At 38.7% G+C, this 18419-nt stretch overlaps 1 protein-coding gene across 2 annotated transcripts in view; it reads left to right on the forward strand.

The window, feature by feature from the left end:
• OSBPL1A (oxysterol binding protein like 1A) overlaps positions 1-18419 on the forward strand; it is an 86525-nt gene that overhangs the window by 11709 nt on the left and 56397 nt on the right. For both annotated transcript variants that reach the window (XM_009285639.2, XM_009285640.2), the window contains exons 4-15: positions 291-365; positions 1497-1608; positions 2777-2862; positions 6496-6640; positions 7395-7462; positions 7551-7595; positions 8608-8681; positions 8758-8821; positions 9757-9858; positions 11600-11725; positions 12990-13071; positions 15871-15977. In XM_009285639.2, the coding sequence (XP_009283914.1) occupies positions 291-365; positions 1497-1608; positions 2777-2862; positions 6496-6640; positions 7395-7462; positions 7551-7595; positions 8608-8681; positions 8758-8821; positions 9757-9858; positions 11600-11725; positions 12990-13071; positions 15871-15977 (1086 nt within the window). The remainder of the gene's footprint in view (positions 1-290; positions 366-1496; positions 1609-2776; positions 2863-6495; positions 6641-7394; positions 7463-7550; positions 7596-8607; positions 8682-8757; positions 8822-9756; positions 9859-11599; positions 11726-12989; positions 13072-15870; positions 15978-18419) is intronic.

The following is an 18419-nucleotide window of genomic DNA, read 5'->3' on the forward strand; positions in this document are numbered from 1 at the left end:
CATCCCCTGTGTTAAACTTATTTTCTATATACCTTCTTCTCAAAAGTAAGAGAGATGCCTGAAAAAAAAACAGGAGGCTTCTCCTTTTTGAAGCAGTTTGTAGAACGCTGGTTATGAATCTTATGTATGTACTTTATCTTCGTTTCCAGCATGGCTGTGTTACAGTTCTGATCTGATTTGCCATGAGGCCTACATTAGTGTCCTGTCCTCCCCCTTCCCCCAGTCAAAGGGAATAGCTATGTAGTTCTTGTTGGAAGGACATTCAGATGTCTTTTGGTCTTGCTGTTCAGGCTGGTGCAGATGTGAATGTGCTGAATGACATGGGGGACACTCCACTCCATCGTGCAGCTTTCACAGGACGTAAGGTAAAGTATGTTTGCTTTTTTTTAAGCCTCAATCATAGAATTAAGGAAATGCTAGCAATAAGATCACTTGAAAAAGATGTTTTTACAGTGTCTAAAAATGACTTACCTGTTTTGGTACAGTGCGTTTAAATGAAGCAGGCATATTGCCTAGAGGGTATAACTCTGTCCAAAACAAAAACATGGCACAAATATCTTTTCTTGAAGACAGAAGACTGGTCCATGGTTTTCCTTGGTATACTTTGTCATATCTTTTTTTAGCTTTTTATTGGCAAAGATTTTGCTGGCAGGCAGAAAAAAATACTAGTTGTCTTCCACTGTTACACTGTGCATCAGTTGGCGTAACTAACTGATGTTGCTTCTGTTCTGCTTCTGCTGTGTGTCAGAGAAAATGCTGAAGCATAGCACTACCTCTAGCTGCAGGTGCTAATTACCATGTGGAAACCAGTGTAGATCTCCCATCTACTGCTAAAACATAACAGATTAATTTGTGTTTGTGCCTGGTGTGTTTGACACAGTAAAAGGAGTAGGGATTGTTCTTCCTAACTAACTGCATATTTACATAGAGAGAAACCATCTTGTTTTAATCTTAGTGCCTCCTGGAGGGGGAAAAAACTGTATATTAGGACACACTGGTCCATTTGGTGTCTGGAAGTGCTGTTTCTTCATAGAAAACTAGAACTGAAGAGCTTTTTATAGGCCTGTAATGTGACACTAGTTTGATTGTTCCCCACATGCCGCTGTCATTCCCAAACTAGTACTATCTCTATGGATAACCTCTTGGCCCTTCTGAAGGAGTGGCTGCTTAGTCTCTTATCAAAAGAGCCAATCATCCTATTTTTATCTGTCAAATTTAGCATTTGCACCAGGTACACCAGCTTTTAAATTGGAGCAGGTCTGTTCAGCTGTAACTAATCTCCTGTTGGTTCCTTCAGCCTGGCTGATGTGAGAGAGAAGGTTGCAGTTAGTCCCACTCTTCAATCTCTCCAAAACATCCCTTCCTGTTTTTGTAAGTCAGCAGTGGTGGGAAGCTGTTACACAGCTCATCTTACAGGATGTCAATAGCTGGAAAGCCCGATTGTGGCCTTGCCATAACAGAGATAGATAAGCAGTGTTTTTCAAATTGTTTTCCAGGAGGTGGTGATGTTACTCTTGCAGCGTAATGCTGATACTTCTATTGTTAATGGGAGTGGAGAGACTGCAAAAGAAGTTACTCATGATAAAGACATAAGGATTATGTTGGAAGGTAACTTTAATAGGTCATAGCCTGGTTTTTTTTTTCAAACACTTGTACATTCTAAAAGCTGATTTTTTTTTTTTTTATCTTGCAAGTTACAGTAGCTCAATTGAATTTTTCTCTTTAAATTTGGTCATTAGAAAGAAAAAAGTTACAGGTTTTGGTTCCTGTCTGCAGTACTGACAGTTGTGGTTTGTTTTTTGTTTTTTTTTTTTTTACACAATACATCTGCAAGTGACTTGGAGAGTTAAGTATCATGAATGCCAATAGTATTATTCAAGTAACTATTTCTGTCCTGTTGGGGTAATCCTTGCTACAGCTCTGAATGGTACATGGCAGTCAAAGCCTTAGGTCACTGGGAAAGGAAAAACTCAAGTCAAGAATAGTAAGTGACTTTGTGTCAACAAAATCGTTAAAGAGCAAAATTCTGAACAGTTTGCAAAGGTGACCCAGTTTTGGATCAAGTTTAGGACTTGCTATTGCAGTCTTAGAGGTTATGTCAAAAGGAAAAAAAAGTAAAAGCCATTCCCCTCATTTCCTCCATTGCCTCACAGGTGTTGAAAGTGAGAGAGATGGTGTCCAAATACTTAGATAGGCTCACTGCTTGTAGTTCTGGAGAGTTCAAGAACTGTGGTGCTTCCTGGTATTATTATGTGATACCCCTAAATACTGCTGAAGCTCTGTGTCCAAAACCACAGACTGTATATGTGAAAAGTGATCTCTCTTCTGATTCTACATGCAAGTACACAGATAACAGTCCTTTCTGCTGCTTATCTGCTGAATTGTGAGAGAAGAATAAAATTTCTGTAGGATGATAGGAAGAGTAGAAGAGAAACTGAAAAGAACACAGGGAAGATGATGGGGGTGTCAATAGTTCACCTGTTTTCCCTTTTACTAGGGAGTGGGGTTGGGCTTTAAGTGTTTAAAAAAATCATAACATATATATAATGTATACACATTCACACATCTTGTCAAATATTACATGTTTTTGAACATATTTTTACTCTGACACAGACTTTTCTGAGTAAATATTCTATTTATACCTGTCCCAAATAAATAATACTGGAAACTCTTGTTTCTCTAGGCTTGTTTTGATACAGTTTCTTGAATGCGGTACTTCATATGTACTTGCTACTTTATTGAGACTGAACTTAAACTTTGGGTTTTTTTTAAATAGCAGTGGAAAGGACACAAGAAAGGAAACTGGAAGAAGAACTCTTAGGAGCAGCAAGAGAGGGGGAAACGGGGAAACTGACTGCCTTGGTAAGAATTCAAGTGCTTGTAATACTTTTGTGTCAAGTGGTTCAAGCCATAATGCTAATGTAACAACATGTGACATTAGGCCTTGCATTTTAAAGTGCTGTGACTTCAGAATATTAGTGCTGTGCACTGTGTTATGTTGATAATGTGCTGAACCCTCAGGAGTTTTCCAGCTTCCTTGTTAGAGGCTGCAAAACAATGGTTTTCAGCTGCTTTCATGTTTCTAAATACTCTTCAGTTAGTTGGAAATAGCAGTGTAATGGTTCTAGATCTACTGACATAAGTTTGTTATGTTTTTGTGGATACATTAATGTCATGGGTGCCTAGGTTTTCACCACAGTATGGCCTATTTTAAATCTTCAAAGTCAGCTTTTGTTGTTATCATCCGTTGCAGCTGAAGTCTCTGTAGTTTTTAATGGACAGTCGTCTGCACAACACAATCTCATGCTGAGCAGGACTTGAAAACTGTGTATGTGCGCACAGACTCTCGTAGTAATTCAAGCTGAACAATACCATGGTAAGGTAGAAGCAAATCACAGAAGAATTGAGACTGGAGGGCGTCTCTGGAGATGATCTAGTCCAACTCCTGTTTGCAGCGCAGAGTCAACTAGAGCAGGTTGCCCAGGACCATATCCAGTTGGGTTTTGAAGCAGGGTCTCAGTGCTTGAATGCAAGCTTTTGAGAGGCCTGAAGAGTTTCCTTGGAAGAAAGATGTGCAGTGTAGAACATATTCTACCTGGCTAGCACCTTTAGGTAATACCTTTTAAGACATCAAAGCAGTCTGAATGCTGCTGCTCACTTCTAATGGAAAATTCACAAATGAGTTTTGTATGTTGAGAAATTCGACATTCTTTCCTCTTCTGCCTAGAAGCCAGAGTGAACACCTATGCAAAATTCTGTTATCTTTCCCTCCACTAAATGTATCTCTTCTAGTCTGAAAAACCCTGGTCTTTCTAACTCCTTCTTGCATGGAAACTGTCTTTAAATCTTTGGTCATCCTTATAATTTTTATTTGTACTTTTTGTACTATCCTCTTTGAAATGGAGAGAGAACCAGCGCTGTACACAGTACTTAAGATGTGGAAGAATAGGGCATTAATACACTGGCATGATTGTATTAATTACAATTAATACACTGGTATAAGTCATCTGTTCTTGATTCTGGTAACTTCTAACACTTGTTGCATTTGATGTTGCACGCCTGCTGACTAAGCCTTAAACTAATGCAGGAAGAAATCAGAAAAAGGTGACTCCTCACAGAAATCTGTCATTAAAGAACTTTGTGCTTTCTCTCACGTGGCATGTAACCACGCGTGCACATGTAACTCTTCCTGTAAACATTTTTCATTTCTAAGTGACTTTTTTTTTATATTTAGTATCATTGAGCTCTGTATATGTGAGGACAGCTATATGTTGACCTCTAAAACTTTTCAAAGTACTTATCACTTTTTTTGACCCTGAGGCAGTTCTTAAGTCATAACAGCTTTTTCCTGGAGTCCTTTGGTGAGTACTTGGACCTCTGGCCATTGAATTACAATTTTAAAACTGCTGCTGACTCTTGAGGAAGTCCAAAGAACTTTCTTCACTTACAGTTCTGTGGTGTAAACCTCCTTGACTTTCCTACTCTTAGGTTAATACCTCTGTGGAGAATCTGTGTAGCTCTTCTGAACTGCCCTTTATCTTGAGAATTCCTTACACTTTGCTTATTGATGTTCAGACCTTTCTGCTCCTATTGTATCTTTTTTAATTAGCAGACTATTATGCTTATGAAGCTTCTTTAGTTGCTTAAGTCTACTCTTATTGTGAGACCTAACACACCAGAATTTGTTCTCTACTGCCCTCCTTTTGGAACAGAGTGCTACTTACTTGAAAGATACCCTTTTATTGTTAATTCTTTTTATCTTGATTGTTTATATCAAAAAAGACTGTACTGCGTATCCTAACACAGTTGTCTGGAAGAAACAGTTTAATGGCACAGTTTTTCTAAACCTTCTAATTTTACTCCAAACCATTCTTTCTCCTTTTCCTGCGTGTGCTTTAACTTTATAACTGCTCCTTCTATTGATGTTTCTTGAAGTCAAATGGTAATGGTGGCTTTTGTGCTTCTCTTCTGTCAGGATTCTCACTAGATCACAGTGTTTTGCCACTAAAACCTAGACCTTCAGTAGCTGAATGTTAACCCAGGCTTTTTAGTCTACTTGAGGCAAAACCAGTGTGTTCTTCCTATGAGTTCTCAAAAGCGTACTATACATTTACTGAAATAACTGGAGAGCTTTTTATCTCAATGAGTCTATGCATGAAACTTTCTTCAAAATACTGCCTTGGAACAAGGTGTGAGCTGCTGAAAGCACAGGCATGCGGCTTAAAAGGTGTGGAGGTAAGGAGTCAGTAGAGGTGGAGATGAGGCAGATGTAAAACAGCTGGTCGGAAAGAGCCAAAACCTGGGAATCCTCAGGAACTCGGGTATTTAAGACATCAGTATTAATGAAGTTATACTTCCACAAGCTGTCTTTTTTGACTTGTGTTCTCTTTTCAGTGGAACTGTAAATAACAGCTGTAGCAGTTTATCCTTTATAGGACTATTTCTGAAGCACACTTAAGGTGGTTACTGTTGATGCTAACTTAAATTGCTGCCATGGGAATTGTTATTATGGAGTAATTTCTCTAAGATAGCATATGGCTAATGCAGAAGGCTTAAACTGAGTTTCTCTAAAATTGTCATGCAGTTGTGACTCTAGTCTCCTAAGACTGCTTAACAGTAACTTAGTCTTTCTATTAAGGCAGTCTCCTTTGGCTCGGAAGCTTAACTATAACGGCTGATAATTACATAGAATGGTTTGGGTTGGAAGGGACCTTTAAAGATCATCTAGTCCAACCCCCATGTATACATCCAATAGCCACATATTTGAGTAGAAGTGTAGTGGTATTTTAGGGCAGTTAGTAGTGTCATGCTTAATGACTGTTCTCTTTGATGGGGTCAATTTCTCAAAACATTTATATAATATCCAAGTAAAACTCAGGTTGTTTTTCCTCAGTTACATAGCTGCTCTAATCTTAAGTTCCTACAACAGTTAGACCTCAGAGTACAGCAAAACTGTTTGTATAACAGACTGCCTATGCTAGGAGCTTCTGAATGGCCTAGGATAGCTCTGTGACTGAGACTGGCAGGCCTGCCACCCTTTTGTACAAGGTTCTTGCTCTGAATCAGGGTGGCCACACAGACTCGTTCTGGATTTAGCACTGGCCTGTGATAAGTTTCAGACTGTGCCTGGGAGTCTTCTACAGAGAAGAGCAGATTTTGACAGTAGACTCAGGCCCGTTCTAGCAATATAAATGACTGAACTGTAATGCTGGGGAACTCTCTCTGGCACTGTGCAGTTGAGCAGGATAAATCTTTCCACATCTGCACAACATGGAAACGGTATAGCAAGCAAAAAACTGAGAAGTTCCTTACTCTAGCTGAACATCTTGCTTGATTGTTGTCCTTGCCCTTCTTATAACACTTGCTACATGCCCTCTTTGTTGCCAGATCTACAGTGAAGCATCCTGGTTAGGAACAGCTAACTTTCAAAAGAATGAACGTGGCATCTGGAGAGGGAGAAAAACTGATAAGTAAGCAAAACTTTGTTTTTTCCAGTTGAACAAGCCCAAACCACCTGATATCAACTGTACAGATCAGATGGGGAACACACCACTGCATTGTGCAGCATACCGTGCCCATAAGCACTGTGCATTGAAACTTCTAAAAAATGGAGCAGATCCTAAAATAAGAAACAAAAATGGTGAGTACCAAATGAAAGTATATACAGTGTTAAGAAGAGACAGAAATTTAACAGTTTCTATAAGCTATGTTACTTACCACTCAATGTTCAGGGAAAATCTTACGGTGCTTTACAAGCTTTGTATCACTAATAAAGGAAGCCCAACACTGACTAAATTGCAAGAGACTTAAGAACTGTAGCAAAATAATTATCATATATGCTTTTATTTTCCAAGCTTACCCATTTCTAGAAAATTTACCTGCTGTGTGTCTTAACCATGAAATGTGCCTGGCTTTTGTTTTCTTGATGCTAAACACTGAACACAGATAACAAAGAAAGTGATAAGATTGAAAGTGTGGCCCAGACCAAGTGACTTTTCAGAAGGTGGCTTCTAATGGAAGCAAATCCAGGAAAATTTTATGCAGATGTTATGCAGACTGTGTACTTGTCATCTGATTAAAGATGTCTCTATCTTGATATTTATGAATGTTCTGAACTGTTCTATGTAGTTGAAGTGCAAAAACAAACTTAAGTAAGAGCAAAGGCCTCCTCTGTGGCTAGGAGAACTCTGAAGGGCAGTTCAGTGCACTAAAGTTCAGAGCCTTTTTTGGTCTTCTGCCCCTGAGGAGCTTAGGTTCCCCAATTCCAAGTAAACTTGGATGCTTGTGGGACCAGACTTTAATGGGTAAACAGTGTCAGAGTGATTATTTTTAAGTTAAGTATGTCTAGGTTTATGTGAATCAAATTCTCATGCCTCATCTTGGTTACTAAACAGATCAGACACCCCTTGATCTAGCCCAAGGTGCAGAAATGAAACTGATATTGGGAGGTAAAACTGGAAAGGTAGGAACTTTTTGTACCCATTTAAAATGCTACTTGCCAAGGCTGTCTAGTTGAAGCTATTCCTGCATAAACTTTAATTTCTGTGCAGGTTATCAACAAACCCCTGAGACGATATGAAGGTCTCCTATGGAAGGTATGTCTTATTTCCTGTTCTAAAATAGCTTGTAAGATCTCGAAGTATGTCATTTTCTGTACTTAAGTGAGTTGATGAATGAGGGAGCTTTTCAATAATAATTTGTTAAATGACTTGACTTTAGTATATTGGATAAATTATAGATGGGCTGGCTGAGTGGAGCAGTTACTAGACTTATGGCATTCTGATCTTAACCTCAGTCCCTAAAAACTCTCTTCATTTCTTGGTGATTTTTGTGGCAAAGCTTCACTGTGGTAAGGTTTTGTGTCTTGTCTGTGGGTGGGCAAAATGTTTGTTGTTTTTTTTCTTTCCTGAATAGATGTCTTACTTTTTAATAATCTATAACTAATGTTTTGCCACAAGTTCACCTTCTTCTGGAAATTTTAAAGCTTAGAGGGAAGATGTCAGTTAAACACTTGTTTAAAGCTTGTTTTGCTCTGATATTCAAGTGAATCTTTTTTCCCTTGTTAAAAGAAGTTTTCTCCATCTTCTACATGAATGCTTAATTTTTATGTTCCTTAATGACATCTTTGAAGACTTTTTGAAGTTTTCTTCAGTGTAAATTTTCCTATGTATTCACTCACAATTGTAATATAAGGAACTGTTTTTAGACCAGAACTATGTACTAAAGCTTGTGAAAGGTAAAATGTTGTAGTTAGATGTCTCAATGTGTTTTGTTTCTCATTTGATTTTATAAAGTAGAATTATGTGGTGATCAACGACCCCTGTAACGTTCAAAAATGCAGCATTTTAATATTTCAGTTCTTACTGAGTAGCAGGCTCAACAAAACTTTTGTTTTTAGGTATTTCAAAAAAAGAAAATAGCACTGTAATTGTAAAGTATTCTCAGGTTGCTGTGATTACCAAGATATGTAAAACCTAAAATGTTTTCCTAATGAGTGCCAGTTTTATGTAATAGCCTTCATGCTATCAAACTTACTGGGAATAGTAACTCTTCAGCTGTTAACCTTACTTGGCCTTTTTTGTTTTGCTTTTGCTTTAATTTTTTTAGAGCTCACGATTTTTTGGTTGGAAACTCTACTGGATAGTTCTAGAACATGGAGTCCTTTCCTGGTATCGAAGACAGTAAGTTCTGTGTTTAAATTTCTGATAAGCGATTTAAATAACTCTCCAATTTATTAAATCTCTCTTTCTTTCAAAGAGCTGATGCAGCAAATAATGATCATCGTCAGGGATGCAAGCATCTAACACAAGCTGTCTGCACGGTAGGAAGTCAAATGACTTGTAACTTCTGGGTTTTTATGTGTTAGTGTTCCATACCTAGACAATGAAAACTTCAGCTGGGTTGGCAAGCATGCCTTTGTTATAAAAAAAGAGAAAAAGCTTGTGGTGTTGCTTGACAAGAAGCAGTGTTTTTTGCAAAGTATTCTTATATGTAAAGTGGCCGTAAAGCTCCTTCACTTCTTTCCAAAGTCATGAAGATTTAAACAAATATAAGGCTTCCTAAAAGCATGCCTCTTCAGTTGTGCGAAACAACTGTTTGGAGCATGTGATACAGAATAGCAAAGCTCTAGTTCCTCCTGTGGCTGTCACTGGCTTCTTGTGACTGATTGTGTAACTTCACTTCTCCAACTGAGATCAACTTACTAATTCTGAGGGTGACTTTTGGAAAATTTCCTTAGTTGGAAGGGATGAACAGAGGACAGAGGAAAGGCAAGCCAGGTGTCGTGTATAATACGCAGGAAGATGAAGTGTTTAAGGAGAATGCATTCAGGATCACTTCAATAATTTTTCTTCTATAACTAACCTGTCCTAGTTCTATAGATTGGAGCCACAAGTTCTGTTAAACTATAGTACTATATGAAAAGTGACTCTTGCTTTTCTATATCTACAAATTCCTTAATATTGGTGGTCTTGCACCATTTCTGAGATATTGCCTGAATCAAGTGGAGCAAATATGCAAATACAAAATTTTGACATAAAGAACCTCTATATTCTCATTCATTATGTAAAGTGCAAGACAGCACACTTTGCAAAACTGTTCTGACCAAGCTTTTTGTAAGCTATAGTTGTTTCGTATCAAAACTGAGGCACAAACCTCCGAGTTACGAGTAAGCAAGGTAGAGAATTACTCTTAAGAGTTTTGTCTTTTCTTACTGATTCATTATACTGATTTTGTCTTTTCTCCATGTTGCTTTAGGTAAAATCTACAGACAGTTGCTTCTTTTCTGTCAGATGTTTTGATGACACTGTTCATCGTTTCAAGATTCCTAAAAATAGCCTTCCTTCTCAAACTAGAGAGGTAATAATGACTCTTTATCAAAGGCTGTAAAATGTAATAACTCCTGTAATGAATAATCTGCATTCTGCTTACTATAGATGCATTAGTAGTGGGTTCAGTATTGTGATCATCAGGACTTGGTAACATAAGTGCATATATTGAATCTTTTAGCACGACTACAGACTAAATAGCAAAAATGAACAGATTGCCATTCTCTTCTTTAAAAGTAGTGCCACCTTGTTTTCCAGCTCTGTGCCTGTATTATGCCCTGTAGTCTAACTTCCTCTTTTTTTTAACTTCTCTGCGTGGCAGATTTCTATTTCAACTTCCTTCTGTTGCACTTTCTTTCATAGTTCATTATCCCGAACAAAAGGATGTTTAATGGTACATTCTACTCTTAGCCATTCTCAAAGATGACCTAATAAATTATTTTTTCTTAAAAGGTGGATCTGAAACAAGAGAAACTTTTTTTAAGGGCTACTTTTAGGGTAGTTACTATTGTACTTCTATAGGTGTACTAACTAGAGATGAAGTAGGGGTGGAGGCAACTGGAGTACTGTGTCCAGTTCTGGGCTCCCCGGTATGAAAGAGACATGGACATACTGAAGAGAGCCCACCAGAGGGCCACTAAGATGATTAAAGGGGCCACAGCATCTCTAATACTAGGAAAGGCTGAGAGAGCTGGGACTGCTCAGCCTGGAGAAGAGAAGGCTCAGGGGGATCTTGTCAATGTATGTAAATACCTGAAGGGAGGATGCAAAGAGGAGGGAGCCAGGCTCTTTTCAGTGGTGCCTGCTGACAGGACCAGAGGCAAAGGGCACAAACTAAAACACAGGAGGTTCCTTCTGAACAAAAGAAAAAATGTGAGGGTGACCCGACCCCTGGCACAGCTTGCCCAGAGAGGTGGTGGAGTCTCCATCCTTGGGGATAATCAGAAGCCATCTGGACATGATCCTGGGCAACTATCTGTAGGTGGCCCTGCTTGAGCAGAGGCGGTTGAACCAGAGGACCTCCAAAGATCCGTTCCAACCTCAGCCATTCTGTGATTCTATGAACAGGAAAAGAATCTACCTCTTAATTATGATAGTGCTTGAGGTTTTGTACACAGTTTGTCACACCTTTGTCTGCCTTCTTATGAAGGCAGACTTTGTCACAGAGACCTTGCTGTCTGAACAGAAACCCAAAGATGCAAAATACATTCCCTACAGTCTTTTCTTAATTGTTGCGACTTTTTTTTATGTGACCTTGGATAGACTGAGGGGTGGATGGCATTTGTGCTTAAAGTTTGGTCAATTAAGTCCTAGATGGCACTCTGACCACAGAGTGTCTGATCTTGAATACACGTTACAATCTTAATCTATTTTCTGCTCATTAAGGTGTCTCATTTTACTAATTAATATCTTACATCAATAGAAAATTTTAATTTGTTCTTTTGCGTGTATGCTTTAAACTAAAGGGGGGTAGACTTAGACTAGATATAAGGAATAAATTTTTTATGCTGAGGGTGGTGAAGCACTGGTACAGGTTGCCCAGAGAGGTGGTGGATGCCCCATCCCTGGAAACATTCAAGGTCAGGTTGGATGGGGCTCTGAGCAACCTGATCTAATTGAAGATGTCCCTGCCCACAGCAGGGGGGTTGGACTAGATGACCTTTAGAGGTCCCTTCCAACCCAAACTATTCTATGATTCTATGATGTGCTGTTGCCTTCTGGGGATGACCTTTGAAATATGTATTAACTCTGTTTTTTTTTTTCCTGTTCAGAGTTGGCTGGAAGCAATAGAAGACCACTCTGCATATAGCACTCATTACTGCACACAGGAACAGTTGAGTAGTGATGATGATGAGGATGATACGGTATCTGTTACAGACCTACAGGATACTCTTAAAGTATGTACTGAGTACTTGGCTCATGCATCTAGGCAGTTGCAAATTAGTACTGTTTTGTATTGAAATACTTTAGTGTACTTTTGTCAAAAAGTGATGATTCTTTCTTTCCATGGATGCATAAATGCTGCTTGTATTTGCACTGCTTACTGTCATGTATTCCTGTTCAGACTGTATGCATAAAATGGCATGTTTATCATAGCTACAGGATTGTGTTTTTCAGTTTTACCAGCACTACTGCAAGGTAGAAAGTTGCTTGAGACTTTCAGCCAGGAGAGGGAGCCTTGTGTACTGTACTTGGTGACACCAAGGCTGGAGGATAACAAAGCTAACCTTCAGCGAGGTTCACCTTCACCCTCTATAAAACAGGCAATGAAATGGCTTAGAAATGATCCTTTAACACCTCAGGTCACATTAGATGCATTGTACAGTGATTGTTCAGACCTGCAAAGAAAATGAGTCTTCCTTGATAATTCTGGCATTCAGCCTGTGATTCTTGATTTTGCCATACATATATACTTCTAAAACCTTTTACTTTAAGGGAAGTGATTCTTTGATTTTGATATATAGAATATATACATATTCTATATGTATATAGAAGTATATACATATATACTTCTAAAACCTTTTACTTTAAGGGAAAGTTGACACTGCAACACAAAAATCTTCCTGTGACTGAACTCCAAGTAGCTTGTACCATACAAGAACTCAAAGTAGCTCATGGCAGAACAGAGATGGGAGGATAACTGTTGCTGGCAGTTCCCAGCAGGCTACAGAAGAAGACGGTATTACCTAATAGATAACTGTCTCCAAGTTCAAATGCAGGCTTGGAATATGATCTTGGAGTGGGTTCCTGCAGGTCGCTGTACTTGCCATACATCAGTTAACCTATGCATTTGCTTATTTTGGCCTCAGGTTTGTCAAAGAACAAGTAATGGCTCTTCATGGGTTTTCAAACTTCTTAATAAAAAAAGGGGGGGAAATGCAAAAGTGGTACATACCACATAGCTTTGGGGTTTGGTTTTCTATGCTAATTTAAACAAAAGCCAGTCAGCAATATGTGCATAAATCTTCTGTTTGCTTGTGTGTCTTTGAAGGTACTTCAGGTAATTTCTTTCAGTTTTAATGTATCGGTCTCTGTCACTGGGAATCTTTGTTAAGGTTTAATGTTCTCCAAATTTAAAAATTTTGGTATAGTTAAGAGAATAAACATACACTTTCCTTAGCTAGATCAGGAGTGCCTTGTTCTATCCTTGCTGTCTTTCAGAAAGCACAAGCATGTCAACAAAGACTCAATAAAGAGATTTCAGACTTTCTTGCAATGGTTAAATCTTTGGATGCTACAAAAGGTAAAACTTACTCTTCTAAAATGCAGTTTGTTACCGGGCAACTAATTTTTTCTTTTAAGCAGCACATGCTTTAATTTCACTGAAATTAAATTTTCAGGAGCTTGAAAATATAGGACAGTTTTCCTCATTGAAAAAAGATTCAAATAAAGTAACATTATAATAATTGCCAAGAACTAAGACTTCAGATTTGGAGAAACAACTAATAAGTAGGTTGATTGAAAGAAATTTTATTGGGTGTAAATGTAGTGAAACTGCCTTCAGATATAGTGCTTACTGAGTAGCATCATAGGAAAATGAGGGGTTCACTTTCAAGGTTAAAAAAAAAAAAACAACAAAAACAACACAAAAAACAAATTGTAGCTGGTAGCTTATTGCAGAATATAAGTGTCCCCTGACAGGTACAAAGAGCTAGCTGTCTTACTCTAGCTTTCCCCTCAAAAAAACTTGTCATGTAGTGAGTAGAAACACAATGAAAGCTGAGGCATGATAAACAGGATGTGAAGTGAAATCACAAAACTATACAGGGAACTGGAGGCATGGTGTGATAGGATATGTTCCACAGACTTCTGCCATGAGTTTTATGCCAGATTTTAACCTCTCGGGCTTCATTTTAAATAATAACTCTTAAATTAACATGTACCTGAATTTTTTGCAGCATAACTGCCAAAAAATAGCACAGGCATCAAGCTGTTAGAGATTAGAACTTGTTTCATTTAATGCCTTAAACATGTACAGAAGTTGCTCGCGTATTCAACACAGAAAGGAGTTCCGTAAGAACATCTAACTGTTTCTCCTTTGAACCTGAGTCCTAGTTATATATTGTGACTAAAATTTATGAAGCTCAAACTAGAGAACAAGTTGTTTATCTGTACAGATGCATAGTCTGTAATAGAATAGCAGTTTTGGGAGGAAAAAAGTTCTTCCTCTTCCATCCCTGTGCCTTCCCAAAAGGAGTCTAAAATACAGCATTTCTCCATGTGTTACTGGGGTAAATTACTGTGTGATGTTAACCTATCTTGCACTAGCTGAATTTTTACCGACTTTTTATTTCACAAAGAAAAGTCAGGTTTCATAATACATATGGGTGATTTTATTGGGAAGCCTTTGTAATTAATAATACAATAAAACTGAATTCTTCACGAAAAGCAGTTTGAAAATTAGTATGAGGTGGATAAATTCCCTTTGGTAGATACAGGGGCAGTTTCTCTGACCCCATATTGCTGACCTGAAGAACCAGTGAGGACACTCACTTTTTTTTTTAAATACACAACTTGAGTAACCAAAACCCATAGTGAAGCAAAAACGGATACTATCTCTTTCCTAGAAAATGCTAGTCTTGGCCAATAGCAATAAGTTCCTGTTTTCCTCCCAATGAATGCTTGTAACTTGATGGGTCACTGAACTGTTTCCAGGTTCACGTGTAACCTCTGTAGGTCTCAACAGATAAAACTGCTGCAGCTCTCCCAGTTCTCACATTGGGTTGATGTGGTATCTTTAATGTATTCAAATCCTCTGGCTCCAGAAGAATGCAAATTTCTGAGTTAAAAGTCCTTCCCTGTGGAACTTCTAAAAGCTTTTTCAGTAATATAAAAATAGCTGTCTTGGGACCCAATATTTAAAATTATCTCCCTACCTGGATTTAGAACAGCATGTTGAGACAGTTATCTTTGAGACTTATGCATATTATTTATTACAAATAAAGATGTCCCCTGCTCCTGTACTCAGTGTGCTGCCCTTCCTTCTAGAGGCGTTAGCTGTTCTTGATAGCTGCTGTAAGTAGAGACTCCTAATTCCAGTCAGTAGTGAGCTTTGGTATCAAAGACAGCAATTAGTGTGTGGGTATGTACTGTATCTTGTCCTGCACAAGCAGTAGAAGTTGCAAAATAAATTCAAGAACTGTCACTGCCGGACCTCTTAATCTTTATTGGTGTGACATCAACTTGAAGCACCTGTGTTACTAAATGGTGTCAACTGATCCTGGAGTCTGCAGCCACTAAATGAACACTTATTTTAATTACAACAAGTATGCTTCCTGAGAGAAAGGCTTGCTTGACTTCTGAGGAATTGCTGCACATCACAAAACTTCAAAGACTAACTCAAATATTAAATAATTTCTACCAGCTGATTGGGTTATCATGGTTTCCTGCTGGTTCTAGACATGTAGCCCCTTCTATAAATAGTCATAGAAGTCAGGATGTGAGGTGGCATTGCTCTGCAAGCTGTACTACTTATCCAGAAGACGCGTCCATGAAAATAAGATCTCCTTCCCCTTTTATTGATCAGTGTCCTTGTAACTCCCCATCTATTTTTTTCAAACCTAAATCTCCAGCTGCACTGTGGTAAGCTTTCTCTCTTCTATATGATACCACGGCAGAAGGCAAAAAAAGCTACATTTCTCACTTTATATTAAACCAGTGCAGTATCCTTTGTATTTGAATTCTGTCACCTGGCAACTCTGAGGCTTTTAAATCTAGAATGTGGTTAGAAGATTGTTGCTAGTCACTTTTCCAGTGTCTTGCTGCCATAGCTTACTACCTCTGCTTTCTAAGTCATGCTGAAAGAGAAACTCAATCCATTCACGTGCCACTTATACCAGTACTAGGGAAAGGATGCACAAGAAAGAACTTACGTTCCCTCAGTGCTATTTCTGCTTGCCCTTTCCTCACACAGATCTTACAGTGCACCAGCCTTCCTGTAGAATATGAATGTTATGTCTGTATTACTTAGAGGAAAAAATAATTAAAAGAATCCTGTAGTTTACAATGTCCCCCTAACACTACTAATCTTTCATGCTTTCAGGAATATCTTCTCCCCTCCTGCAAAAAGTTGATGTGGTCTCTGAAGTATCCCAGGAAACATGTGAGGCCCTGGCTGACTGCCTCAATTTATTCACAAAGCAAGAAGGGGTATGTATTATGCTGCATGGGTCTATAAAAGGGTCTGAATAGCTTCGTATATTTTGCTAGTTCCCTGCTTACTTGTTACAAAACCAAATGCACACACCTATAGAACTTTATATTGTTGGTAAGCTGTCCTTTTGCATGCTGAATGTCTGATGAAAACTCATGCTTCTAGAGAAAGAGTAGCTAAGTTCCTCTACAAAAGGGTATCTTGGTATTTGAGTGTTCAGAAGAGACCCAGATTTTGCTTATAAACTACTGCTTGTAATGTTCAAACTGAATGCTTGAATTCAATAGAGCAGTTGCTTTGCTGATTTGAAGGTTAAATATTGAGAAAATTAATCTTTTTTTTTTTGTACTGGCTAACTGAAGTGTTGAACAGTATTGCTTCTGAATTTGTTTTTCAGACCATGTGCTTAGTGGGTGTGCGAATGCTATCTATTGAACTCCTGGCTTTCCCAGTGACAAATATCTTGTATGGTGTTAAACAATGCAGATGCTTCAATTGGGGAATATATGCCAAACTCATTAATTCCTGGGGTAGGAGATCTGGTATTTTTCTCCCCTCTAGAAGATACCCTAGTACCATGGAATAAATTTGTCTTCCTGTATTGTGGTAACAGTAATCCCTCAGGCCCTTGTTGTCATCAGTAAGCTGTGTTTCAGAATGGGGTTTGTGTTGGTGCTGTTAGTCTTCCAGTTATTTAACAGTGAGCTGCAAACACTGGCTCCATTGTCTAGGTTTGGTTTAAGATTTTTTTTTTATTCCTTTCCAAGCCTTTTTGTCTCCAGTCACAAGTCTTCTAGACTTACTTGAGTCAAGCTCTAGCAGAGTGGGACAAGCATTGCCTTTGTTACATGGAGTTTTTTTCTTTCAGAAAATCTAATATTAAAGTTGCCAGTTCCATTTGTGGATGAGGGGGAAATTGTTACAACAGTGGGTGTATAGTGTTAGTTAGTATTCCTTAATTGTGTTGTCATCTTGCTTCAAGCCGGACTAAAATAGCTTTCCAGAGTGGAGTATGTCAAAACATATGGTGAAATTGTAATTTCACCTTACTTGAACTTGAACAGTCTCAGTAGGTGTTATAGAGGCCTTATTTTAATCTGGAAGCACATGAGATTTGGGCACAGAGGGGTGGGCTGAGGTGTGAACTTGAATTTCCACCATAGCTAGTGAAATCAGTCGGTCATGACAGGGAGAAGATGTGATCCTGGGGAGTTTTGTGTCTTGGTATTTTTAAACTTCAAGGTATTGCAATTCCAGAATATAATGCAAGCTTTTAAAGATACCATAAGCTCATAAGGGAAATTACAGCAGTGATCTCTTCCTAAGACTTGAACCTCTCCAAAAAGTTATGTTCCTTGAGCATTACTGTTCTTAAACCCACAGCATTTGGTTTTGTTGTCTTTTATAAGACAGGGCCCCGTTCTTTGCCATTCAGCATTGATTTCTAGACCATAGTTCTGTTGGCATTGCAAAAGCAGTATGTTGGGTTCTACATTAGCAAGTGATAGGACCCCAATTAAATGCTTTAATATTCCTTCCAAGTATATTGAATAGTAAAGCATAACTCCATAAAGTATCAAACTCTAACATAAAAACACTTGTCTAAAATACTCTAAAAGAAGATCTTTTTTTAGTGTGTTTTTCTCTTCTGATCATGATCTCAATAATGAAGTTAAGGCTTAGGTGTTGTGAATGTTTGGGAACAACTGCCATGAATGCTCTGCTCTGGCAATAGCTGGCTGCTGCTAAGTTAAAACTGCCAAACTACCTTCAGGAAGGATGACTTCTACAACTGGTGTTCAAAAGCTGCTTTCCTGTCTCTCCTGTGGTCTCCATGCCTCTCTTTGTTGTCAGCGGGACTGACTGCAGCTTGTCTTACGCAGACTCCCTGGTAGAACTTCCTCTGAGTAGAGAGGAATTACTTGCTCCACAATACCTTTCAACTGTATTGTGCATGTCCCGTGAAATCTGGTTCTCTCTAGGATGAGCATGTTCTCAAGCTGGGTACCTTTTTATCTTGCCTCTTTAAGGAGAATTTTCTCCTCCTCTAACTTAAATAGTCAGCATACTAGAAGCCACTGCTTGACTAATGAGGAGAGGCTGCTAACTTAAGGAAGGATAACCACCGTGAATACACTTTCTTGCCTGTTGTAGAAGACTTTTTCTTTAGTATTGCCTATCTCTGTGCTGTGTAAATTGTAGCCTAATTGTGCAATATGCAAATGAAACATGCAAAAAAAAAAAAAAAAGATATAAAGGTTCAACTATCTTCCACTTGCGTTAGAAATGGTGCATGGGCGTGATATCCCAACGCTCCAGCTGCCCGCTGCTTCTCCTTCCCCCGCCGCCCCCGGTGCCGCCGTGCAGGGCTCGGTGTCCGCGTTGGCGGCGGCGGCGACGCTTTCGAGCGGCTGCGGGAGAGTGCGGCCGGGTTCCGT

This window comes from Aptenodytes forsteri, unplaced genomic scaffold (genome assembly GCF_000699145.1).
Source record: "Aptenodytes forsteri isolate BGI_AS27 unplaced genomic scaffold, ASM69914v1 Scaffold23, whole genome shotgun sequence".
Taxonomy (NCBI): Eukaryota; Metazoa; Chordata; class Aves; order Sphenisciformes; family Spheniscidae; genus Aptenodytes; species Aptenodytes forsteri.